The sequence below is a fragment of the Gymnoscopelus braueri genome (assembly GCF_963280865.1).
Source record: "Gymnoscopelus braueri genome assembly, chromosome: 23".
In the NCBI taxonomy this organism is placed as follows: domain Eukaryota; kingdom Metazoa; phylum Chordata; class Actinopteri; order Myctophiformes; family Myctophidae; genus Gymnoscopelus; species Gymnoscopelus braueri.
Window position 1 is genome coordinate 12,101,695 of NC_137625.1, and position 27,571 is coordinate 12,129,265.

General features: G+C 42.9%; 2 protein-coding genes across 2 annotated transcripts in view; one reads left to right on the forward strand and one right to left on the reverse strand.

Annotated features, from left to right (window-relative positions):
- Positions 1–28: 28 nt before the first annotated feature.
- zdhhc17 (zDHHC palmitoyltransferase 17) overlaps positions 29–27,571 on the reverse strand; it is a gene marked incomplete at its 5' end in the record, with an annotated part of 32,971 nt that continues 5,428 nt past the window's right edge. The window contains 16 exons of the mRNA XM_080421012.1: positions 29–3,210; positions 3,543–3,637; positions 4,494–4,651; positions 5,113–5,196; positions 6,197–6,290; positions 6,494–6,556; positions 7,143–7,265; positions 11,995–12,097; positions 13,208–13,350; positions 15,621–15,746; positions 16,288–16,450; positions 17,807–17,871; positions 18,245–18,389; positions 21,753–21,830; positions 22,678–22,800; positions 24,235–24,338. Of these exons, the coding sequence (XP_080277138.1) occupies positions 3,072–3,210; positions 3,543–3,637; positions 4,494–4,651; positions 5,113–5,196; positions 6,197–6,290; positions 6,494–6,556; positions 7,143–7,265; positions 11,995–12,097; positions 13,208–13,350; positions 15,621–15,746; positions 16,288–16,450; positions 17,807–17,871; positions 18,245–18,389; positions 21,753–21,830; positions 22,678–22,800; positions 24,235–24,338 (1,806 nt within the window). The 3' untranslated portion in view covers positions 29–3,071. The remainder of the gene's footprint in view (positions 3,211–3,542; positions 3,638–4,493; positions 4,652–5,112; positions 5,197–6,196; positions 6,291–6,493; positions 6,557–7,142; positions 7,266–11,994; positions 12,098–13,207; positions 13,351–15,620; positions 15,747–16,287; positions 16,451–17,806; positions 17,872–18,244; positions 18,390–21,752; positions 21,831–22,677; positions 22,801–24,234; positions 24,339–27,571) is intronic.
- On the forward strand, positions 20,521–21,125 carry LOC308079173 (chromatin modification-related protein MEAF6-like; the record flags this gene model as incomplete). Its single annotated transcript, XM_080420553.1, has 1 exon — positions 20,521–21,125. The coding sequence occupies exon 1, from the start codon at positions 20,544–20,546 to the stop codon at positions 21,123–21,125; it is 582 nt and encodes a 193-aa protein (XP_080276679.1). The 5' UTR covers positions 20,521–20,543.

Sequence of the window (27,571 nt, forward strand, 5' to 3'; positions counted from 1 at the left end):
GGGGAAGAAATCACAAGTGCACAAAGCGTCATTTTCACATTTGAATGTATTTTATTATTAAAGCCATTAAAATTGATCCATGCCCAATATGTTTACATCTGAAGCAGAGTTACAGTGATGTCCTGAAGTAGACGGAGAGGCACTGGAGATGAGCATGTGCTTTTCACATGGTGCTGTGTGATGGTGGTGGGGTGGGTGAGAGGGAGATGAACCTAGATTGCTGTCTGGAAGAACTAGTGATGGTTTCTCTGAAATGGCTTTAGATTCATGTTACGCTTGAATTATACGCCGTTCGCATCATGTCTCACACAGAACAGCAGATCTACGAGCTCACAACGCATCGCACTGCGACACGTGAGCTTGTGGCTCTGCTATTTCCAGTGCGAGGCGACGCCGCGCAACTAAGTATTAATCAGGCGTACGGGATGATCTATGGGTTGCATGGTGACATCAATGATATACCGTGCCCCTTTGGAATAAAAAGGCTGCGGGGGGTGGGGTTGTGTGTGAAATGAGACACTGTCCCCTTCTGATGATGCAAACACGAGACCCAAAACATTTGGGAGACCATTGTATAATATACCCCCATCTCTTGAATGCTATCCTTAAAACTATTGCATGAACACGTTTCAATTTTTAGAAAAACAAAACCAAACAAAAAAAAAAATCTGTGCTGTCCTTAGTTCTCTAGTGTCTTTGCTTTACAATTTGTACATCCAGTGGTATAACAAACCCAGCAATATGACATAGAAAAAAACCTTCAATATGACTAGAATTCACCAGCATGGAACATTCAAATATATTACACTTGCACAGGTGGGCCAGACATGATGCCTGGTGCCCTGCTGACCAAAGAGGCCTCAACATAACACACACTGGATGAAGAAAAGAAATGAAAAAAAAAAGAAGAGGGAAAAGAAGACATGAACAGAACAGAGAAAAGTACTTGCAAATACTGAACATTCACTATATACAGACACGTGGCTTGCTGGGCTATCACCTGGGCAGCTTGGATGGCGACGGTTGGAACAACGGTATGGCGACAGCCCAGTGTCCAAGCATTACACATGCAGTGGAGTTGTCTCGCGAGTCGGGCGGGGTACGGGGGTTAAAACGCCTATAGACAGCAGTGTCGGACATCACTAAAAGCTACAGTCATACAATTGGATTATAATCACGTATTTTTTTCGTCTTTCCTTTTGGTTGAATGAAAAAAAAAAAAAAAAAACATTTCTTTTCCAGGAGCAGCTTCAACTAACACTGAAAAAAAAAGTCACTCACAGAAAAAACAAAAGGCTTGATCAGTTTTATGTACAAGATGCACATTCTTTACACTTCAGTATGTCTGGTTGCTGTTTACAGTCTATGTGGGGGATCCAGAAATAAAGTGATGAGAGCTCAGAGGAAGGGGAGGGTCTATGTGTGTGTGTGCGTGTATATATACACATACATATACACACACACAGTATATATACATACATATACACAGCATGTCTGATTGGCCCCTCCTCTCTCTGTAAACATGAAAGAGTTAATCTGAAGTGGCGTTGACCTCCCTTCAGCAAACGGCAAAAAGAAAAAGAAAAAAGGTGATCAGTGCAATGTTGTAGGTGGACAAAAAAGTAACATAATGGACATAAAGTGAAAAAAAAAGACTTTAGAAGTCTTAAAAGAATACACATGGAATGAACCTTTCTTGTAAACTCAAGACACCATTTCAATAAAGTCACAAATGAAATGATCTTTCCTTCTCTTCGCTCCTCGATTGTTCTCCTCCTAACATCTACTCTTACAGCCTAACTTTTATATTAATAAATATATGTACTGTACCTGCATATAGGTTTTCCTGTAAAAGTTCTTAGGGCACCATGTCAAACAGCTATAAGAATTGCTTTGAATTCGTTTCTCGGTCAAAAAGCCACTTGCTTAAAATGGCATAAAATGTAAAAAATAAGATGGTACTAGGACATACGCATATCATCTATAAATAGCTTTAAAATAAATATACTTGTATCACATTTTCTGTAGGATATCCTCTCTTTTCTGTGTCATCTAAGTGACCACCTTGCTAGGTCAACTCTGACAAGTTCAACAATGTTGGCAAATCCTCATCAGGTCTTTGAGAGGCCCCCCCTTGAGGGGGTGGGGGCTACCCACTCAAAAAGTAATGATCACGGTGCAAAAACAAGACCTTAAAAAGGCGTTCCCTTATCTAAATATTACTTAGGAACGCACTGTAAAAAAAAAAAAACCTCCTCCTTCATCTCCCCAACCATCACAATATAACAACAGGAACTGCAGTTTCCACAACTAATCCAAAATAAAACCGATTTGCAGCGACAGTGACGCCGTAAACATGATTATGGTTAAACTGAAAAGAAAAAACAACAACAACAAAAAACCAGGGAGAATGAACGATACTGCCGTTTGATCACGCTGTTCTCTTCGCAGAGTGGCCGCTCCAGTACAACGAACAAATAAAAGATCCCTTTTTCTTTTTGGACTAAAATGTCTCCTCGTTCCCTTTCCCCCCCACTTCCCCCTCCCCATGCGTGTCTGGCAGCACTGCACTGTCCAATGGGCACCGGAGAAGAGACAAAGGGGGGAAGGAGGGGTCAGCCGATGCCCAGCCCCTACAGGGGGGGTAGGGCAGGGGGCATCGGGTGGTAGCGACAGCGGTACAGTAATTATAAACCAAGACCTTGGTAGAGTGTGGTAGAGCAGTGATAGTAGTAGTAGTAGTATAATAGGGTGGCGGTGGTGGTAACTGGATGTGTGTGTGGTGTTGTCCCCTAACAGCATGCTAGTCCCAGCTGAGTTCTCAGTCTATTTGATCGGTGAGGAGAGAGATGGTCCAAACAAAGCAAGCGCTCCCGAGAACAGCATCGCTCCGATATGAACGCCAGTCAGGCAGGGAGGGCGGGACACGGGGGCAGGGGGGTTGGGTGGGTTGGTGGGAGGTAGGGAGAGAGAGAGGCAAGCCTTCTTCTTCTCCTTCTTCCTCTTCTTCTTCCTCCCCCTCTGGACTCCACTCGGCTTCCCCTTGCTCCACCTTTCCTGGTCCCCCTTCTCTAGACCAGCTGGTATCCCGAGCCAGTCGTCTGGTCGTACTCTATTGTGTACTGCGTGGTCCAGTCCGTCGGCACAGGGCGGATCAGACCACAGCAGCGGATTTCGAAGAAGTCTATGAGATTCCGTATGCACCCGTGGCTGTGGACAGGAGGAGCAGAGAGAGAGAGAGAGAGAGAGAGAGAGAGAGAGAGAGAGAGAGAGAGAGAGAGAGAGAGAGAGAGACATGTTTGTGACTGCATTCATTTGTGGGAGAAAACTGTAGACAAAAGGGACACTTTTGACTGGCTGACCGAAAAAAAATAACAATGAAATTATTGTAGATGAACAGCAAATTTAAGAAAATGAGCCAAAACTAGCTGGTCTAATTTTTTACTGTCTTTTTATGTTTAAGTACATAGCGTTTGCTGTGCGTGAGGATCCCATTATGGTTGAATATGACTATATTACATCACTCTTGCTGGCTTACTTACTTGAAGGGGCTTTCAATGGATGTGGCTGTGACTTTAAAGTGCTTGTACCGCCTTGCGTTCATCCTCTCATTGGTAGTGATTCCCAGACCAGCGATCTGTGAAAGGGCAGACCAAAGTCAAGGCAAAACTCAGGGAGTACAAATCAAGCAGATAACGCTATGGTCTCCATTTAGAGGGAACAAGACTTTTGGCTTTAGGTGCTTCAACTACAGAAAGGTCATAATCTTTATGAAAAAATGTTTCAAAAAAGCTTTGTGAGACTTGGATTTAGTTACATCCTGTAACATGTCACTAGAAAGTTGGGGCTGGCTCAAGGCCATTGAAAGGCTTAATCGTTCTTCAGGGCTCTCACACATTTTTACAGATGATTTTTCAAAACTTTTCCATACTTTTCCCACAATATTTTACCCCATTTCCAGGCCTACTGTATATAGCAATCATATGGCCCATACAATATATAATGGTATACTTTTGAATCTATACATGCGATAGTAGAGAATTCCATTCCGTATTCCGTGCCTCCCTCTTCATTTCTCACATATTTTACAGGCTCAAGTTGTTTTCAGAAATAAAGACAGTTGGAAAAGGGTAGAATGCCTCCTGTTCTTGATGAATAACCAACCCTACACAATATAAGATTTAATGAGGACACAAAAGGTCTGTTGCTGCTGTCAGTTAGGGAAACTTGTTAAGAAAAATGTCGGGCTGTAATCGGGTTCAGGGTTAGGAGAAAGGTGCGGTTCGGACAGGATCAGGCTCAGCTTTTGAGGAGCGATTAAAGCTCTGCCTTGAGGGCACCATTTGCTCTGCAATTAGTCTTTGCAGGATTCAAAGTGATCGATCACAATGCTTAATTTTTCTTTCTCTCCGACGCTAAAGAAAAGATAATGATAAATAAAATGTCTGTAGGCGGGTGGGTGGATGAAGGTATGAGCCGAGACTGATACAGACCTGGTACAGCTGGCACATGATGAGGACGGCCACCCACATAAAGTGGAAGACGCTGTTGAGGAACATCCAGAACATCCAGGGAGAGCAGGAGGCGATCTGGGTCAGGTACAGCCAGAAGCCATCCTTGGCGTAGCTGGTGGCGCAGTGGATCCTCCAGTCTTTGAAAGGAAGGGAGGAAAAAGAGAGAGAGAGAGAGGAATGAAGAGAGAGGAGAAAATATGAGAATAAAAAAAGATGAAGACAAATAAATTATACTGGTGTTTTAGTGGTTTAGTTTTGGTGGTCTGGTAAATGATTTAGCTATAATAAAGAGTAATAGTTTTATTTTAAGTTTCTTACAGTTCCGTATTACTCAAGATTCACTCTGATGTGAATGAATACACACAAGAGCAACTAACCTAATCATTTACTAGTTCTGATTCATAGATAGTAGACTTTCCTCAAATATACAATTGTATATTTCTCCCTATTTCCTTCATTTCTAGACGGAATTTTATTTTAAGCTTTTGATGAAAACAAAAGATTTTCCAATATTTCAAACCATCCAGACTCACACAGGAGACCTGGCTATCTAGCATGAGTAGTAGTAGTTTACAACACTAAAAGGGGTTCCACTCACAGGCGATGCACCCGTACATCATCCAGCAGATCATACACAGCAGGAAGAACAAATATCCCATGAAGTACCGGTGGTTCCCACTTCCTGTGGACAAAAGACACAAAGAACAGAAAAGTACATTAAAAAAAAGTAATGGTCCAGACTCATCTGGTTATCCATTCTCTATACCTGCTCGGCATCATTCCATCTGGAGTCAGAAGACAGACATGAGAGGAGAGTAAAGAGAGGAGGAGAGACCGGAAAAGCCAGGAAGCTGTCAGAGGAGTGTGTCAACACGTTTGGTCTCGCTTAGCAGTGCAAGGAGGCAGACACCCATATCCAACATCATCCGAGACCATATGACAGACTATCGGAATACTGATGCGTTCCAAAACCTAAATGGATTATGTTTTGCTCTTTTCTTTGCTCTATCAAAGCAGGAGAGGGAAAGAAAAATAAAAAAAACACTGAAAGAATTGGGGATCGGGGTGCTCCGATCTGGTACTGGAGAGCTTACGTTTATCCTTGCTCAGGGGCTTGAGAATAATGATTCCCACCCAGTAGCAAACAAAACAAGATGATCTTCATGGGGAATGACTTGCTGTTTGTCTACACTGCTTCCCCACTAAAAGACAAGAGCCATCCTGCCCACCTGGCATTCCAGAATCATTAAGGACACACAAAGGACTCCACCCCCTTCCTTTCCCCATTGTCCCCCTCTTTGCTGCCTAGTCCATTTCAGAGAATGTGTCCATGTCTAGACACACGTCGGTCTTTGGTATGCCTACTTGCCTGTCTGTCTGAAGGCTCCAACAGTGGACAGATAAACAGGCAACGGCTACTACTTGGCTCATGTTCAAACACTGACTGGGCCAATTCAGCTCCGGAGTTCAACCACTCCCCTCCACTTGTCCTTCTGTCTTGTGTCAGACCAGTTAATGAATTCACAAGAGAGGCTCCTTTCAACTTAGACCATGTGCTGCTTCTTAAAACTGGAATTTTGTACTCATAAAAAGCAGATTTTAAATCCGTTAACAGAAATTACAAGCAGCTGATTGTTAGGAATCGCGCGTGTGTTGTTTGAAACTGGAATGTTGTTACGTACCGACACAGTTCCCCACCCATGGACAGTGGTGGTCAAACTTGGCGATGCAACGGTTGCACACGGCACAGTGTTTGGACCTGATGGGTTTCCGTATCTATGAAGAGGAAATACACAACAGTACACAATGCATGTAACATTTATTTGTAACATTTATTTAAGAACACCTGCATTGGTTTGCTGCTCATTCCTAGAATGTTTGGCAAACAATTCAATCTTGTAAATACTTTGAAAAGGTAAAAAGAAATAGAATGCCTTGGCTGCCAAGGAGCTGCTTTAGGAAGAAAAGGGACTTCTTACCAAGCAGGTACTGCAGAATATACTGAGATCCAGGCTGCCTGTCTCTGCTAGCTCCACAATCGTCTGGAGGTGGAAAATAACAAACGGAGTGAGACGAGAGAAGTTGAACTGACAGAGCATCAAATAGATCCGTCTACAAATCCTGTTATTTTGAAGCGGCACCAAAACACAGATTTTGAGGTAGTGATTTTCTGGCTCAGCAATCACACTGGAACTCAGGCTGTGAGACACCAAGACAATGGTGAAATTCTCCTCAGGGGTAAATGTATGGGTCAGAAGAGCACAGAATCCTCCATAAGGCAGTGAGAGATTTTCCTGAGCCTCTGGGCCCTCGGCGGCAGATCGCCAGTCCAGAGACGGATTTAGTATCACACTGGGCGCTAACGATGGTGGCTAAATTTAGCTCGCTCATCAATCACACAATGGGGAACCTAGGCCCTGCTATGAACCAGAGCCTCTATTATACACATCAGAGTGTGCTAATGAGGGACAGAGCGGCCGGAGAGAGAGCCACTGTGGATGCCTGTGGGCTGCGGGCCAGATCAGCAGGCTCAATACTGCACCAACAAATGAAAATACCTTCGGACGAATTCCTCTTTTCAAGGGACCTGACGAGCATGCTTGATGTGCGTCTGTCTGGTGTCGTTACCTTTTTCTTCTGCTCCTCTGAGGCTTTGATGATGCCAGGGTCGGACTTCCAGGATTTGCCGAAATTGTAGAAGAGGAAGATGCTGTTTATCAGGAAGGGAACGTGGACGGTGGCAAACGGTAGATGTGCCATGAGGTTAAGGAACAATATAAGAGCGTGACAAGGCAGCCATTTTTTCCCCGTGTCCCCTAAACATTTGACATCATGAACCCTGGAACTTCACATTAAGCCTGAGTGACACGCAGTTACTCGTGAGTGTCGCACACTGAAAAGCTGGTTTGATGTGGTTGTAGCTCTTAAGATGTGTCACACTCTTGTCTATTTTTATTAATAAAATGTACTCCATCTATATTCCTGTATCCCCTTTTTACCCTTATTATAAACATTTTGAGCATGTGGAATACACTTACACAAATTCAGTAATGGTTTCATTGATATTTACAGTCCTTATAGAGGTGCATGGGTGCTTTGAGAGATTTCCTTTCCGTCACTGGATGCACATACACGGTGCGGCATTCAGCACGCTTTTAAAGGTGTCCACTATGGTACCAGGTAAACACCATAGACCTAACATGTTTATTACACCTGATGTATTGTAATTACCAGGGCATGTCTGTGAGTTTGTCAAAGCAATAACTCGGGACAGTTTAAATCCGAATTGGATTAAACTGCAGATGAGTGGACCTTTCCCCCATTGGTCAAAGGTCATGGTCACAGTGCAAGGACAACATTTATCCCAATGCTTATACATTGCATGATGATGTGACACAGGTGTAGCATCTCTCCAAGTGCATTTATAGCAGTGAAATGTATTCTGAGCAACAGTCTAGACGTTGGACTAACAGATTAAAACGCCTAGGCAACTCTGACTCATCTCCACCCTCCTGCCCTCTACCTGATGAAGAAAGTAGATCTGTTCTCACTCTGACTCACTGTGAAAAGAGACAATTCAGTAATTCACAACCATAAAAGGACACCTCTAGGCCAATGACGATAAGGCTATTCTATTTGAATAGGCATTGGCCTAGAGGCCAATGCCTATTCAAATAGAACTTTGGTTGTAAAGCTACCTTCATATAAGTTAGTTGGAGAAGAACCACTCCAATTACTTACATGAAGGTTAGCAAAGGGCAGTCTACAATTAATCACATCCCCTCCTGCTGCTGACATATTCACTAGAGCAGTCTCCTCTAAGACAGCACAGATGACATAGTTAAGTACTGCTCTTATCCAGGGCACTAAATGAAGCCATAAATCTTCATAATTATCACCATTAAAAGAAAAAAACCTGCATGTTGACATTATCTTTTTCACTGCAGGGAGTTAATAAGATAAATACCCTTAAATGACCTGTGTGGAAATCCCGATCCGCCCACCACGTCAACAGCTGGTGATACTGTTGAGATAGAGCTGGTTGATCAATGGAGCCGATCGTAGAAATGGGGTTTAGATGCATCCTTGAGCGGGCCTGCTGTGTGTATCTGTGCCCTCAACATGCATTCATCTTCTAAATGGATGAGAGGCCAGGGATGTTTCATGAGATGGCTCCCGGCAGCAGATAGCAAAATGCTATATGAGACAGGGTCAGAGCCACATCCATCAGTCTGGCTGCACAGAGATGGCCAGGGTGTCGTGCATGTTGCATAACGGTCTAGTAACAGTGGTAGCTAACTGAAAAGGCATATAACAGTTGCTCTTTTCTTAATGCTTATGGGTTTATTCTCTAAAATGGTTTAATGTTTGCACCAACTCTCTGTTTGCATCAAAGTCACAATCTCGCCATTTTAAGACAGTCAAAGCCCTTTGCTTGTAACTGCTTTCACAAGCTAAGCTTTTTTTTCCTCCCTTGAAAACTGAGGTAAAGTCTGGTCTGGGCTTGAAAAAGAAAAATAACTAAACTGCTTGCTTGCTCCACCCATGATACTTGATCTGATTTCATTCAACCACAGGCCTGAGGAGGATAATGGGCCTATAATAGCAGTTAGGGACTGGCCTGGCACTCACACACCCATACCTGGGAAACCACACAAGACACACTGAGGACCGGGCAATACTTCAGGTGGGACACCAATTTCATCCAATCAGGAGAGAGAACCATTCATCAGCTTCAATTTTGAAGTGATCATCGCTTACAATTTCACTTGTTTATTTATCCTGTGTCCTGTTTGAGTTCTCCCTCCTGATTGGAGATGGGGAGACCCCTATTACTGAACAAACATTTCATAGCAATGATTCCTATGGGAATATAGAGCTATTCAACACTACCACATAAATATCACATACAGCATCTTTAGTCCCAAACTCTTCTCTTGTGAGCCAATCAAGAGAACTGAAATAGATTGGATAGTGTAATATAGGGCCCCATCTGACAGTTTATCAAACCAGGCCAGGGTAAGCGCAAACTGGGATATGTCCCTTGATGATTTATTTTACTGAAGGTAATAGAATGGGGATGTTCAGAGCAATGAAGTGAGTGTAAGCAATAGCTGTGGGGCAGTAATGGAAACTAGAGAAACCCGTTTTCAACCAGAAAGCCTCTGTCATTTGAGGAAGAACCTGTGCACAGGTGAGACTTATTACGCTGTTACTCAGTGGTAAGTGATCCAGGTGCAAACAGATAAACGGCTGATGGAATGGGGGAAAAGCCTGTGGGAAATAAACAACAGATAGCGAAGTGCAAACGCAATAAACATTATTGCCGTTTGTTTAATCTAACTGGAGTACCAGATGGGTCACATTTACTTCCTCAAAACAATGCAGATAGCAGCGAGTCACATAAACAAACATAATAAATTGAATTCCAAATAGTCTAAGCCTTCCAACACTGCCTTAAAACAGTGTTGTCATTAAAGGACTCTTCCACGGCCTATTACTGCAGATAAAACTACCAAGGTTAATCTTAAGGCAAAAAGCACAAATAACTTATGCAAACTAAATAATGGGTGTTGTAGGTCAGAACAACGTACATGGGTATCCTAGAGGTATGCAATAAAGTGATGTAAAGGACGACAAAAGATAACCTCATTACAATAGTTTTGCAATCGTTTCATGGCTCGACTAATACAACTTTCCACAAGGGGCACAATTTTAATTTCTTCTTTGTTTGTGCTCTCCCCTCCCATTTGAATAGCAATGAAGCGTCAAATCTAATGTCTGTCACAGACAATACTCTAACGTCCAGCTATTAGCACTTTCTGTCCTGAAACGATAAAAGTAGCAGCCATCGTGAAGCCAACAGAAACTCATCGACTTGCTTCATTACACTTCAACCAGAGACTTCTGCTCACGACGCGCTATTCTAAACGCATACAAACACTGTGTACTCGATGAGGGCAACAGGCTCAAACTAAGCACAGAGGAACAAGTAGCATAATATTAATGCATTCTTTTTAATGTGAGGTCTAGTGTTTCTCTCACAGTAAAACGCTATTTATAACATGACTAACAAGAGGTTGACATTAATAGTTTCATTGTGAGACGTTCTTCATCGCCTCTGACCAATAACTCTTGTAACACTTCACCACTTTTTATGCATACTCATTTATGACACTGTAATTGGCTTTTAACTTAAAGCCACGTCCCTCCATTGACCTGGCATCTCTGTTGCTGATGATAGCAGAGGTTTGCTAGCGAAAGTGGTATGAAAATTATTACTGGAGTAGAAAGTTCCAAGTTCTTAGATCACAAATGGGACAAACAAGACTGGAATAAATGTACTGCATAGTGCCGTTACAAAACCACCGCTTGACGTATGGGACACCACAAAGTGCTATAATGCCTCAAGACACCACTAGCTGCAAAGCCTGTACAGTGTACACAGATTATAAATGAGAGTTACTCCTTATTAGGGATGTGCATGACTGACAGAAATCAGATTTGAAAGATCTACCATTCTCTGTACAGACCCTGATTCATCTACAAGCCCCATTGATAGGCTATTTTAGCTTAAAATAATTAAATAAGGAGTGGGCCTAGTATAGACCCCTGGGGGACTCCGGTAAACTAGATGTATGGGTTTAAGAGATTAAACTTGAAAACAGAGGTAGCCAATGATACGGCCTACGCTCACATCCAGATGGGATTGGGTGGCTGCTCTTTAGTTAGAACACACACACACACACACACACACACACACACACACACACACACACACACACACACACACACACACACACACACACACACACACACACACACACACACACACACACACACACACACACACACACACACACACACACACACACACACACACACACACACACACACACACACACACACACACACACACACACACACACACACACACAGTGTGTGCAATTAAGAGGCAGAAAATGCCAGATGTGGGAGGAACGACGCCTGTCTATCAGATCCAAAGGACCGACCGGTACACAGCACAGGAGGTGGTGGGCGGGACCAGAATGCAGCTTGACTGACACCCCAACATGCCAATTATAGCCTGTGGGAGGGCTCCTGTCCGCACACACACAGACACATTCCTCCCCTAAATCTGAAGCCTCTCATTGAGTGAAATGACAGTCAGCTATGATGCCTGCAATCAAGCTTATTCCTGCATTTCACAACTCACTGCCGAGTGGAAAAAAACAACAACTGTGAAACCTGAGAATACAGCGCGTAAAAAAAAGTACCACCTCCTAAAACATGCTTGCCACCAAGTGTCACACAAGGACACGTAATTGTACTCGGCGAGTATGCAAATGGACCCTAATGGGTCCATGTCGTTACATTTGTACCCTCAGAGTTACAAATGGATAAATGAATGCAGAGGTATTTACTGTGCACACAAGCCCAACCATAAGACAGTAGGGGCTGCCTCTGTGAAAAAAAGGATATCATTCCAGAACCAGTAGAACCAGGTGACGTACATCCAGAACTTGGTGGCCAGGTAGATGCCCAGCGGGAGGGCACTGTGCATGGAGTGGTCGAAGAAAGCCCTGCAGACAGGAGAGGAAGAAAATGGAGAAAGACATTTTTAAGCAAACAGCAATCTGTCTGGAATCTCAATAGAATATTCACAGACCATCCTTCGAAACATAAGACATCACATACTGAGTAATGTGTATGTTGGTTACTTGTTCACATATTTTATGCTATACATATTTTCTTTACCACAAATGCAAATGTTTTTAGCTAGGTTTGATGTTTACCCTTAAATCCATTTTATTTGAAGCACAAACTTTTTTTTCCTTTGCACTCTACTTATGTGACTATTTACCCTGTCGTTTGATGACTAGGGTTCCCGCCATTTACTCTGATCTCGCACTGGTAAGTCGCTCTGGATAAGAGCATCTGCTAAAAGCCTAAATTGTATTCAATACATCAAGGCCAATCCACTATAACACACATGGAGGCCTGCAGAAGAAAGTCTTTGTTCTAACCAGCACAGGGGGAAAAAAAACAAAAAAACAACCATACTGTAACATGCTGACATGCCTCTGCTTCGACTCAACAGCACTGATAATCAGAACCACTTTTCCATCTAATGAATGCCAGTCTGTGTCAATATACACATACTGGTTTTGTTGGTTAATGTGTGCTGGTGCTGTTACAGAGCTAAACATTAGAGAGGTATAGCAGGCCAACAGACCAGCAGGAACAGATGCAGTGGTAACAGGGTGTCAGTTTGCATGTTCATTTGTTGTGTGCACAGTGCACACGTAAGGGTGTGGATTGTGGATTGGTCTAAGGTTGCGTGTATTCACTGAACATTCCGATAGTCACGCTTACCAGACGATCAGAGATCTCCACCTACCAATACATCTGGGGACTTCTAAATGCAAACAAGTATCTAGCTAGCAGCAGAGAGAACAGCCGCAACAAAGCCCCAACAAACAAAAGCCTACCGCTTTGTAAATTAATCATGTGATGTCACCGCCCCAATATGAAGGACCGGCCTATGGATTGGTTCTGCAAAGCACGTTTTTAACCCTCCAATTGTTTCCACAAAGTTTTAGTCACAAAGGATGTGTGATTGCCCTAGACTCTAGTTGAGTGAAACGTTTAGAAACTGACTAGTGAGTTTGGCATTCGAGTGAAATACGTACTTGGAGAGGAACTGCACCGAGATCCATACACCAGCATACATGAGGCTCTTAACCAGCCAGGAGTCGATGTCCAGGTCAGCGATGAAACCCACCAACCAGATTACCAGGAAGGGAGTTCCCAGCATCACCTTCTGTCTGAACTCCTGCATAGACCAAGGGGTGGTGGTGGTGGGGGGGGGGGGGGTAGAGGGCAGGGAAGGAGATGGATGGATGGATGCATAGAGAGATAAAGACTATGTTTGAAGCACAGCATTGCTGTGAGTGAATGCTACTTTGCAACAATAAACAGGCAAAACACACTGGGAGAATTGCTAGCAAGTTAGTTGTATATGGATAATACCCAGGTGGGCTGTGTGCATTTATTGACTATCCTTCCACATTTGGGAAGCATTGCTAAATACCTGAGTAGCATACAGTCGATAATGTAGCAAAACACTGCTACTATCTCTATGTGGGGAATGGATTTAAGGATCACTGGGGACATCTATAAGAGTATTACTATATACTGTATATATACTGTATCTATATTGATATATTCATATACCTTGATCCACTAATAACATCCAGATGATGAGTTGAGAGACATCGTGATTCATGAGATTCATTGTGTTTATGACAAAAGTAAAAACAATCAGTTATTTGAGTTACAGTTGAAGCAATCATTCAAGTCATGTTAACAAATACATAAACAGAAAAACTAAAATAGAAAAAGTTCAACACAAAAGGCAAACATTTGTCCAGGAATACTTTTCTATTCAATATAAAAGATAGTTGACAGGTTAAACAGACAGATGGTGAATTTCGAGACACCATAATGTTAGTTTCCTGCTTTCAGTCTTGACTGTTCTCCATTTTGTAGTTTAAGACCCTGTTTTTCCATTCAGGGTCTTTCTTTTTGTATGACACACACACACACACACACACACACACACACACACACACACACACACACACACACACACACACACACACACACACACACACACACACACACACACACACACACACACACACACACACACACACACACACACACACACACACACACACACACACACACACACACACACACACACACACACACACACACACACACACACACACAGTGACGGACACTAGTTAATTGCTACCCAAGACAAGCCAGCACCAGCAGTCTGTGGAGCCGATGTGAAGGTAAATAGAGCGTTAGCTTGTGTTGTGTCAACCAGAGAGCACCAATTTATTCTCGAGGGGCTCGTTTTAGCTCGTCTGGTTTAAACTCTGTCAACATCATGCTGTGTTTGTGAGGATGTGGGATAGAGATGTTTTCTTCGTTAGGATTTCAGGCAAGAGAACTGTATTTTATTTAGAATAGGAGATAGAAATCTGCAATGCTATAGGCATTACTGGCAGGGTCCAAAATTAACACAAAATTAACAAATTTTTCATTTGGAATGTAAGTTCGGAAGCCACCCGAGAAGACTTTGTTTGGCGGGTGACTTTTAACACATTTGTATCGCCTTTGATGGTTCGGTGCTTAACTTGACCTGCTTTTGTGAATTATGTTGCTGTTGGTCATTCACGATTACAATCTGCTTTGACCACTGGTAACAACTATAAAGTGTTAGTGTTAGTGTGTTGTTGTAGATGTACAGTATGTATGATATGCAACAAAAAAAAGCCTGTGTATATACATTTAACTTTTTGTCTGGTAAAAAAAATGGCAGGTATAATTTTTCATCTACCAGACATTTGGCTGGTGAGACAAAAATATCATTTCGGACCCTGATTACAGGTATTATTCTTATTAGTATGTATATATGATATGTATTGGTATGTATTCATCCTAAAGGGGTGTATTTATACTTCTTTAACACATCGACCGCCAGAGGTTAATCTCATAATGTACTCACCAGTGCCAAGGTGTTTTTGTTGTTTTTTTTCATGTCGCCATAGATCTTGTTAAAATCCTTAAGATTGAGCTCTACACGGTCTGTTTACATCCGCGAGATCTCCCTGTATCTCCCAGTGAAGATCGCGTGTCAAACGGGGTATCCATGTTGTAGTTAGAGCGGATTACGTTAAACAGTGAAATGCGAGGAGAAAAAACTACAGGAAGAGAATTGAGTTTCAGTTTCGTCTGTAGAATGGGAGCGGGCGTGATCGTCAAAACCGGATCCCAAATAATTCTATTTCCGGTCATCAAACCGGAAACGGAAGTGGATCAAAAAAATTCCGAAAGTGCACCCGGACCGCGCATGCGCGAAAAGACCGCAGCCCGTAGGGCTACGGTCTCGGCGCTTAACAGTTGGATTTAACGGACCGTAGGACTACGTTCTTGGCGGTTAATGTGTTAAGTGTATATCCGTCCATCTCGGTAAGTATATACCTATGCCATTGATGGGGCCACTGTGTGTTAAATATTTCCATGTACCTTGTCCATCTTGAGTCTCTTTAGGTAGGAGGGGCTGTCGTAGCCCTTAGCCTGCCGTGCTTCCTGTAAGTGGTTCATCATCCACGTATTCTTCCTCTGCTTGGCGAGGTCCAGCGGCGTCTCCCCCTACAGCAAATAATGTTTTAGTCCAACAACAGATTGACCTTTAAGGTTATCAAGCAGGGCAATCAGACAGAAGATGTCAAAGCGTTGTGTTTTTCCTTTGTACAGAAGTAAAAACTTTGTGTAAAAAAAAATCACATAACAAAAGACAGAAAACGCAATTAGGCGATGACTTCAGACCATAGAACTATTTTCTAATAAATGAATTGTCATTCAACTTCTGTTCTACAGAAACTGTAGTTACCGTGCTAAAATCCAAAGTTCAGTTAACCGATTTGTGTTTTTTGACGCTGTTCAGATACATTTCCAGGTATTGGTACATGGCAGTTAACCCTCTTCAATGGTTACTACACAAACAACACCCAACAACATCGTCATGTTTTCTTCTCTGTAAAGTCAGCCACTTAAGTCATATGATGCAGTGAAAATAGCTGATGTCCAACGCATTGTGAGCTTGTAGGCTGTCTATTTAATGTCATGGCCAAAATTGGGACGGGACGCCAGGTTGAAAGTGGTTAGTATGTACCCCCCCACACAGGCCAACCTTTATATTCTGTGCGTCCACGTTGGCATTGGCGTCCAGCAGGAGGCTGATGACTGTGGTGTTGCCGGCCAGCACGGCCCAATGCAGCGCCGTGTTCTTGTGGTACTTATCCCCCAGGTTGACGGACACGTTAAAGGTCAGCAGCAGCCGCGTCGGGTCCACGCTGTGGACAGTGGGCACACAGACAACATGGGTTAGAGAAGTGGGAAACATTTGATTGATAATTAGCTTGTCAGCCAAGAGTTTGTGTAACAATCTAACAAGTTGTAATTTTCCCCCTCCCATGTCCTTTTGTTTACTTCTGCATAGTGTGTCTCAACCACATAATCAATACACCCGGGAGAAGACACCTGGCCCTTTAGGTGGAAGCTGGCTGGTAATCATAGTGTTGTGTAAAAGCCTGAGGCACTGCTGTCCTCTAAGGGCAAATTCACACCAGGGGCTCTAATCCGGACCCCGGTCCAATTGCTAGAAGTTGTGACCGTGTGTGAACACGCCAAGCCAAAAGGAAATCTGTCAGCGAAGCAAGACTTCCATACCAAGGACATTTGCGTGGAAAACACAGGCATTTCCATTGCACTTCCTTTATTTGCTGTGTTTGACATCAAAGACATTTACTTGCAAGACTAGAGGACAATCCAAACGAAGCAGCTGGACACTGTAGGAATAGCAGGATATATCTCTGTGCACAGGATGTCAGGCAGTGTTGATGAATCATGACTGATTTACAGGAGGAGGTCATGGGGTGAGCTGCAGTCAGCACCGCAGAGTTCTCTTTGTATATTCCACTGCATTGCAGACACATGGTGGGAGGGCAGGGAAGCAGGCAAACTTGTATAGTTTATGGGAATAGCCACCATCTAAATTAATTGAATTATTGCTTATGGGACAGGAAACCACTGAATTGGCCAAGAAGATTTGCCTTCTGCAAATATTAGGAGCACCCGGGTTACAGTTAAGCAGGGCCGGATTACCCATAGGCCGTTGGGGGCGAGTGCCCTGGGGCACCAGCCAATGGGGGCAAAAATAAGAATTAAATAACATAACCTTAACATAACCCTAACCCTAAAACCGAAATAAAGTAACCAAAAACCGAAAAGAAACTAACAAAATCCGCCAATTTTTCGCGCGAGTGCACGATTTCAAGCGCGCGGGGGGCACCTCAACTTCAGGTCGCCCTGGGGCACCACATAGTGCTAATCCGGCCCTGCAGTTAAGCCCGAGTTGCTCATCGTGTCTTGCACCAAAATAGCAGATCTACAAGCTCACAATGTGTCGCAGACTTGCAGCACAACACGTAGTGAGATTGTAGATTGGCTATTTTTGGTGCGAGACACTGGCGCACAACTAAGTATAAATTTAAAGGTTCAATGTCTTGCTCAAGGGCACAATGCGCGGGAGGTGACTGCTCTATCCCGAGCCACCGCCACCCGTTAACTGAAAACTAAATAAAAACACAATTTCAATGGTGTAAGTGTGCATGCACACATACAGTACATACTGTAGACTATGCACATACCTGTGTGTCCTGTAAGCTGCCCACATCAAAGGAGTCATGCCATTTTGATCCATCATGTCCACGTCCTATTTGGAATAAAAATACACCATCATCACACAAGCAAAAAATAATTCACCATCAATGATGGAGTGATGTATGTAGGCAGTCAATAGACAGTCATTGTCAATAGATCTGTCTGTGAAAGGTGATAGGGCACCCCCTGGTGGCCAATACGACTAATAACATCAGGACTGTATTGAGGAGCCTAGTAGACACTACAGATCAATTGTCGTTTGTAGAAACACTTCTACAATTGCAGAAATGTGGAGAGTTGACTGAAAAAAAACAATCCAGAACCATGAATTACATTTGAGTCTACCTCAAATGTAATACCCGTTTCTGTTGATTGTTTTTACAGCGCCTTTGAGGAACCAAACTTGGTTTCAAATCAGATCCTACCTGTCCCTTGGCGATGAGGTAGGCCACGATGGAAGTGTGGCCAAACTGGGCAGCCAAGTGAACACAGCTGCATCCCTCTCCATCGATTAGTGACGGGTCTGCTCCATACTTCAGTAACTGTACCACCATGGATAGGTGGCCTTGTCTAAATGCAAATACACACACACACAAAATAATGGTCCAGTTACTGTGAAGACAAATTACTCTTACATACGTGCCACGGACATAGACAAATTACTCTTGTACATACGCACGCCTAGCTGGCAGTGGCACTTAAAAGTAAAATTCCTAAAATGACTTGAGGATCATTCCACCTGCTAAGCTAAGCGGTGCAAACAAATCGTGACATCTGATATGTAGTAGCTTGCCGGTAACATTTTTGAGTGACATGCCTAAATAGTTGTATTCAGTATGACTGTAGGATTAAAACAGTTCAGTGGTTTTTAGGTCGTGCACAAACACTGAATATTGTGTTACAGCGGTTGCCGGCCAAAAGTCTTGGGAAGCATCCGTTATGTTCATAAGTAGTTTCACAGTGACGTCTAAGCAGCTGGCTATCTATGCATCTGTGATACATTATGGAAAGTCAGGGAAAGTCAATCTGGAAACCACTTTATTATGTGTATGTGTAATACAAAGCAATCACATCCAATAATAGACTACGCTGATGTATAAAATCTGTATAATAAAAAATACAGATGACAAATAATATCAATGTAATTCAGAAAAAGATCGGACTCGTCTGAAACATGGCCCAGGTCTGTAACGGTCTGTTTGCAGGTAGGGTGGCTGACATGACAGTCCTGTGTGGGTTGTGTGTGTGTGCGTGGGTCCTCTGTGTGTGTGTGTGTGTGTGTGTGTGTGTGTGTGTGTGTGTGTGTGTGTGTGTGTGTGTGTGTGTGTGTGTGTGTAACCGGATGCAAGTGGATGCCCCCTGTTTAATCTATCAATTATGCAGTAGGAAAGAGCTTTCTTTCCCCCAGGGGATGACTGCAGGAGGTCTCATGAGACCCATTCCTTTCAAACAGGCCATTACACTATGGTAACACATGGCACATACACAGTGGGAACAAGGCAAGGTCTCCAGGAAATGGAAGCTAGGGACACTAAATATAACAAGAAACATAACAGATAACAACCAACTTAACGTCAAAAATACATATGGCCGTGGTTCATTTTAAATGTTTTCTAAAAACTGATATTTTCAAGCATCGTACAGCCTCGTTCAGTGCCTGCTGCACCCGTTTCTGTTGGGACCAGAAAGGCTCTGGGGTGGGCTCTGGGGTGACTTGACCTGGGACAAACTGCAAATATTCACCTTTGTTTTAGTTTGCTCAGAGTAGCAGCGAGGAAGTGTTGACTACTAGTCTTTCAAATACTGCCAAGCAAACGTTCAATCACAAAGAAGCACTAAACTAACAGGAATGATATTTTATCATTATTTATCAGCCTACACCTGAGTATATACTATATAGTCATACTTGGCTAACTCCATTCCCATGACAGCCAAGAACTACTACAATACAGAGCAAACATTATTCAGGCAGGATGTGTGTCCAATTCCTTTGAAGAGATATATCAATGAAGTAAAGCTAGGCTTATCTAAAACCAGATAACGTCTGTGTAGTACTATGTAGTACTATAGTGTCGCTGTCAGGCAGGCATTTCATCCATTTGTTTTTTCATAAATGAATGCCCTATTTTATACTCTCATATGAGGTTTTTGAGCTTGTAGATCTGCATTTTCAAAATTATTTGGGGGACACTATTACAATCCCATTCGCTCTCGTTGAACTGGATTAGGTTATAGCGGTGAGAAAAACCTACCAGACAAGTCAGACACATAATGTGCAGCGGAGGGTTTAAATAGCCTAGGCTCTCTCACACTCATTTAAGAAGCTTCAGATTATATAGTAACACCACTTTAGGCGTTTATAGGTTGTGACATTGCATATACAGAGTGGAAATTCATTAGTAAGAGTCAGGATTTGCATTAGAATCTTCAGCCTGTTACGGTTTGTTTCCAATTCGTTTTATACAGTGGAGGTATACAAAATGTTGCAGAGGAAAATTCGGCACCCTTATATATTGAAGGCCATCAATAAAAATGTAAGAAATCACAGAGCCATCTTTGAAACCATCTTCCATCCATCTATAAATACAGTTCAGGAATCTCTGTGTGTGTGTTCTGTACCCAAATATGGAGATGACCGACGTCATAGTACTGACATCATAAACTGGCTACCCAAGTACTCTGATAACAGGTACTGTAGTAGTAGGGTTTTGTTTTTCAAAGAGGATGGTCCATCATGGCGTAACACCGCCAAAGATCCCCAACACTCGTCAGGTGCTCGCAGAACTGGCGAAGAGGAAACAAGAACTGGCTGAAACATTGATGAAATTGGAAGGAAAGATCTATGCATTAGAGGGCAGCTATTTAGAAGACACCCAGATGTATGGGAACACCTTCAGAGGATGGGGCAGATACCTCACCAACCAAAAGAACTCCAACAGTAAGACGGACAGAAGAAATAGGAAAGTCAAGGAAGCAGAGCGTTTGTTCAGCATGTCGTCTGTCACATCAGTTGCAGCGGTTTGTGCACTTGGCGGTATACCAGACCATATTATGAACAAAAAACGTGAGTCGGGCAGTCGGAAAGAGAACAACACTTCTCCAGACCTCCAGAACCAGGAGAATGAGCCCAGTCACAAGGAAGCCCTGCAGGATCTGAAGGCAAAGAAAGCTGCTTTTTCCTCAAGCAGCCACCATGGCAACCACAAGAAGAGGAAGAACAAAAATCAACTCAGTCCTTCTGCCATACCCATGGTTGACTATGACTTTAAAGTGAACAAGAAGCCAAAAGCAGACTATTCAATTTAGTAAAGAAGATAACTCCATGATTACAAACCTGAACATCTGGAGAGAGAAGAGGTCGACAGTTTCTGCATTATCTGTTCACCTTTGTTGGTTGTCATATTTCTGTCTGTACTTGCATCGATTGACATTCCCCTTCGCCATTTTTTCTATACATGCGTGTTCATGCTTTTTTGATAGTATAGTGTATAGTGTTTAAAATATATATGTAACTCATGTTTCCCCTTTGTAAAGTTTTGTCTTGAACATTGGCGTACATTTTTGAAGAAGCTGAAGATATAATGTAGATCAATATCAACTTTATCAAGTAAATGCAAAGAATATTGGGGACAATTTATGTCTGCCGCCACCTGATTTGTGGGAAATCTTTGCCTATATTCTCCAATATACAGTATTTCTGATGCTGGTTTTCAAACTTCAAAGACCCACGTGATGTGATGTCATATCAATATGTTTTGCAATGTGGTCAAGGCACATCCAAATTCTATGCTAATTCTACAATGATCTAACTTTTGTCTGAGACCTCTGTGTCATTTTACACCAGATGAGGCGATAGAATGTCATGGCGGGTTCAGTCCAGGTGTTCCTGTCACCGTTTCCATAGAGACATAGTTCCAACTCCCTGTGTGTTACCTGGTGGCCCAGTGCAGTGGTGTGGAGTTGAGGTCTCCTCCCAGTTGATCCACTACGGCCCCTTTTGATATGTAGTACCTGTGATGAGAAGCACAAATATATATGATTAATACAATAAAACACATACGGTAATAGGTTGACAATGTGTATTCTGTTATTGGGAGCTAAGGACAACTTCATCATTAATGGGAGTATAATACAGATTAAAAACACAGCTTTTCCCATGTGTGGAGTAATGTTTCATTAACACATTGCCTGCCAGAATTATTTCAGATTTTTTTTTGCAGTTTTATGCCAGAGATTTTTCATTGAGAAAAAAAAAGTACTCAGGAGCCGAGATACAGATACAGGTTATTAGAACATTGAACACTTCTGTACACACACACACACACACACACACACACACACACACACACACACACACACACACACACACACACACACACACACACACACACACACACACACACACACACACACACACACACACACACACACACACACACACACACACACACACACACACACGTCATAAAGAGCAGAGAGCCATGAGACCTAAGATGACAACAGTGACAGTTTGATTTAACAAAAGCATAGCAGAGACAAGCAAATAATTACACACATTTCATGTGTAAAGTGTGCAATATCTGTTGTATGTATTTAGCATAGAGAGCAAAATAATGAATGTTGGAATTATTTCAAGATACAGTATGGAGGCCCATTTCTGCCACTCAATAAAAATAAAACACTTTTACAAAAATGACTTAATATGTCATAGTTCTGAGGGTTATTTTTCTCACAAACGTGAGATAAACAAGTTTTGAGAAAGAAAATGAAAGACAGCTGAGATCAAGTCAGAATTGCGAGTCAGGCCTCTGTGGTGGAAATGGGCTTCCTGATCCATACAGAGACAGATGTGACTCACTTGACCAGGTCTATCCTATTGTTGATGGCAGCCCAGTGCAGGAGTGTTACGTTCTCTTTGTCTGGCTGCCTCACGTCGTATCCGGCCTCCACCAGCTCTCTGCAACGCTCAAAGATACCATACCTGCGAAACAGATAAAGAATGGCTTAAAGCTAGGTCACTACTCACACACACATTCTGTTAGGACTTGGCACACACAGTTGATAATTGCACCCTTGAATCAAAACGGCATAAATGACACATGCGACTTTCTTTGTCTTGTCTTGTAAGTCATTTCCACTTGCAGAGAGCAAGTATGTTTGTTTCAAAAACACCACCACCAGAAGAAACCCATCAACTGGAGAGTTGAATTCATTTGGGGACTGGGGCATTTAGCTTAGGCTGATGTTCCTGCTGCCGTCGGTCAGAAAACGTCCCAGGACTGAATCACAACATGGGCATCAATTCTCCTTTTACGTTGGCTTGCAGGAGGCGTGTGGTCGTCAATCTAGATGCAAAAAACCCTTCTCTAAGGAGAGACTGAGAAGCATTTGGCAGCCAAGCTCTAGCTGGCGTACGACAGGCCTATGGAGAATAAACGTTGACAATGTGAGAGTGTACGATGGAAGGTTTTAGTGGATTCTTACAAACTCATGGCCGTATACGCAACAATGGACAAATGGACCTGAATGCATTTTGGAAGACTATGTCAAGGTTGAGGACATGCGACTGTAAAGCCTGATTTATACTTAGTTGCGCAGCATGGTGTCTCACACCAAACACAGCTGAAATCAGGCTCAACTGTTAGAACATGTCATTGTTACAATGTTCTTCCTGGACGGTTCAATGTAGTATCTTCAAACAGCGAGGAGTACAGTAACTTCAAATGGTGTTAAAAAGCAATGTATGAACTTATTTTTTACCCTCTTCTTGGCCTCTCTCTCGCATTTCTCATGGCCTAGGATTGATATTCTGAGATCGGATGTAATAATGTGTTTGTAGATTATTTTGCTCAGCCCTACATATTACATAATAACAATAATGAGAATGAAAAATTTAGACCTTATTAATCTCACAGGGGAAATTCTGATTTAGCTTTGTCCCGGCCAGCTGATGGCGCCCAGGGGGTCACAGTTAAGTGTTGCTCCTGGACACCTCAACACATAGCCGCCGAGCCAGGGCCGGGAATCGAAAATGGGACGTTCTGTTTTTGCCAGGCCTCTCTACCCATTCAGCTATGGCTGCCCCTAGATGTGCCATTTTCTTGGCTTCACATCATACAGCACTCCCAAACAGTAAGCGTATTGGACACACCTAGACTGTCTACCACAGAGCATTGTGCCAGAAAGATGAAGTTTAAATAATCAGAGCCAGTTCTGCTATTAGGAAATACTTTCCTTATCGCACTACACAGCTCGACACTTCCGGAAAAAAGGGAGGGGACACAGTGCACAGACACACCTATGCAACAAAAGCCCTACACAGACTAATAAGTAATAAGGGCTATCAAGATTGCACACCAGTCAGGAATCAAATCACCCTGCATAACCTCCTTCCAAACAAACACAATCCACTCACTGCGTGGCTTTGACGATATCCCAGGTGCTGTAGTCATCCACGTGGTTTTTGCGCCCGACATTCTCACTGTAGCCATGGTTGTAGTGACTCTGGGGCTTGATCTCCTGAAGAGAGGGGATAGACGCATATCAGTGAATGAGGGATGAGGGAGATGGAAGGGAAAAGAGTTGAAGAAAGTAGAGCAAATATAGTTTACAAACAATTCTTAAACTAATTGTCACAGCAAAATGTGCCAGATTATGCCTTTTATACTTTGTTGCGTGACAACAGCACACAGTTAAAGGTAGTGTAAGCGATATTTTTGGTTAAAACAAAAAGTTAGTTTTTTTTTCAAGTTAAACCTCTACTGTATATTCTGATAGTAATCATTGCTATGCAGAGACTAGAGTGCTTGTTCAGTAACAGGGGTCTTCCCATCTCTTTAACAAACAGAAAATACTTTTTAAGGTAGGTTGCCAATTTCTTCCAATCAGGAGAGAGAACCCATTTATCAGCTTCAATTTTAATTTTGTCATCACTTCCAAATTCACTTGCTTATCATGTATCTTGTATGAGTTCTCTATCCTGTTTGGAAACAATTGGTATCCTGACCTTAAAATGCATTTTCTATTTGCCAAAGAGCTGGAGAACACTCAAATAGCAATGATTGATTACTATCAGAATATTAAAGCTATTTAACCCTTATTTTAACTAAAGAAAATCACTCACTGCACCTTTATGTAAACAGTAACTGTCATGGTTTTCCTGTGACTGCGTACAATAGAGAAAAGATGGCAAGAGAGCGAGGTAAGGGAGTCCTGAAGTCAATGCAGCTTTGTTCAGCCATGACAACCTACACACACACTTTCTGTTATGACTTGGCTGACACACACACACACACACACACACACACACACACACACACACACACACCCCCACACACACACACACACACACACACACACACACACACACACACACACACACACACACACACACACACACACACACACACACACACACACACACACACACACACACACACACACACACACACACACACACACACACACAGAGCAGCAATTAGCCTCCCTCCCCAACAGTCCACTGACTGTTACATGCATCTGGAAGACATAAAATGCCTAGCATCCCTTCTTGGTCGGTGAAAAAACACTCTGCAAAACAACTGCCAACAGCTGTTTAAAAACATATTCTAATAAATTGGCTCTAACATTGGGAAACCAAATGGAAACATGGAGGTACCGAGTAGGGGATACTGAGGTTGAGTACTTCTCATGTCAGGATTAAGAACTGAGAACCAGGGGCACGGTGCAAAAAAATAATTTAAAAAAATAACTGAGAACCACTCTGTCAGAAGGCATGATATTCTACAGAGAACCTGTGGGCACTGGGGGCGTGTTCTCTCCTCCGCGTCATCAGTGCCCACACCCTAGGTGGGGTTGGCGAAAGGGCCTTTCTGTGTGGAGTTTGCATGTTCTCCCCGTGTTCCCTACGGTAGGTACCCTCACAAAGTAATCCTTTAATTCACAGTAATCCTGGTCACTATACTGCCTCCCCCTGGCCAGCCGGGGCGCCTGATGGAGGGGCAAGGAACTGGTTGGAATAACGTGTTCCTTCCACGCGCTACGTCCAACCAGGGAAACTCTCCCCTGTCAGGTGACAAGAAGGTCAGTTGCATTGAAGGAGGCATGAGCTCGGCATGAGCTCGGCCCTGGCCTCCCTAGGTTGGCAGAGGGAAGGTAGTGCCCAGGAATGGATTACATAGACAATTGGCACTGGGTGTAAAAAATGGGGTTACAAAATCGTGGGATAAAAATGTATTAAAAAAATAAAATAATGAGAACCACTCTGTCAGAAGGCATCATTGCATGTTATTCTTCTTCATAGTAGCCCAGTTTGGGATTAGCATCATTACATTACAAGTCATTTGGTTGAGAGTGATACATGGTTAATGGACGGATTAAAATGGTCCCCATTTTATGAAAGTAGCAGTAATATAAAGCTAGACAGCAGACTGGACTGATGCAGCCTATATGGCAGGGAAATAGAGGAGTAGGTAGGATTGTGTGTAGGACATCAGCAAAAAATCTGAGAGAACATGGAGAGCAAGAGCGTGTGTGATGGGGAAGTCTTCAAACTCTAGAGCAGTCACAAAAGTAGACAACTGGGATGATTTAGCCATTTGAAATTTTAATTGTTTAACGGCTTCCAAAGTTGATGTGCTTTGTCAGCAAGAACCTAAGTTCCCAAGTAGTAGGGATTTAATGATTCACGCAACTCACGATTCACGATACTGGGTTCACAATGAGATTTTTACCAGCTTGTGAAGCAAGCTGGTCTATATTCAGTCGCTGCGCTAGTAGTGACTTTTTCATGACTTTCTCCTCATTGGCTGTCCTTTGGTTCTGCTCTGGCCTCCAGTTTCATGCCAATCGGTCCAATAGACCCCTTAACAGACGACGTCACACTGGTTGCAAGCGATATTGCGCGCGCAGGTCCAGCACCGAGGGTGCGTTCGGAAATAGCGCACCGGAGCACACTCGCCTATTTGTTTGTATTGGCCAGTGCGCTCATTGCTGTATTTCCGAACACACCCTATGTTGGGAATTGATTGCATGAAACAATCACCTGTGTGTTCAGTCTCAATGTTGGTAAACAAATAATTGGTCTATGGTGCAGTAGACTAGCTGCTCACAGACCGACGAACACACGCACACACTCGCTTTCTTTCAACAAAATGACATTCCAGACAAAGGACTGAAACTGATTTTGAAGAAGTCATGAAATGGCTTTATTACTAATGTTTTTGCTAAGTTTAGTCTTTTTGGTGACACCAGTCATGAAAGCAATTCATAATTGCGATTCCCAGAACTCTGTTCGAGACAAAACTTCTGTCTTGCCGGAGGCACTGCCTAAAAACAATTACACCATGGTTTGAGGTGAACACGGGACTCCCTTTGAATCTGCTGGCAGACATGCAGCTCCTCCAGATCAGGAACATCTCTAACAGTAGGAGCACTGAAAACAAAGAGGAGTGCTTGTGGTGAACAGGCAAACTCAAAATAGATTTTGCACTCTGTTTACCGGTAATAAGAGTTATTGTGATTCCTTTAATTCACTGATTTGAATCATCACATTATTATTTGTAGCGATAATTAATGGTCGTGCGATGCATGTTTTTGGGATCAAAAGCAACTATAGCAAGTTAGTGGGTCTCAATGAGTTTTGCAATAATGAACAGCAACTGCACATACTGGTGCTCTGGTATATTCAGCACTTTGACCATGATTGACCACGACTCATGGAGTACATGTAATTACTACTGCTAACCATTTTC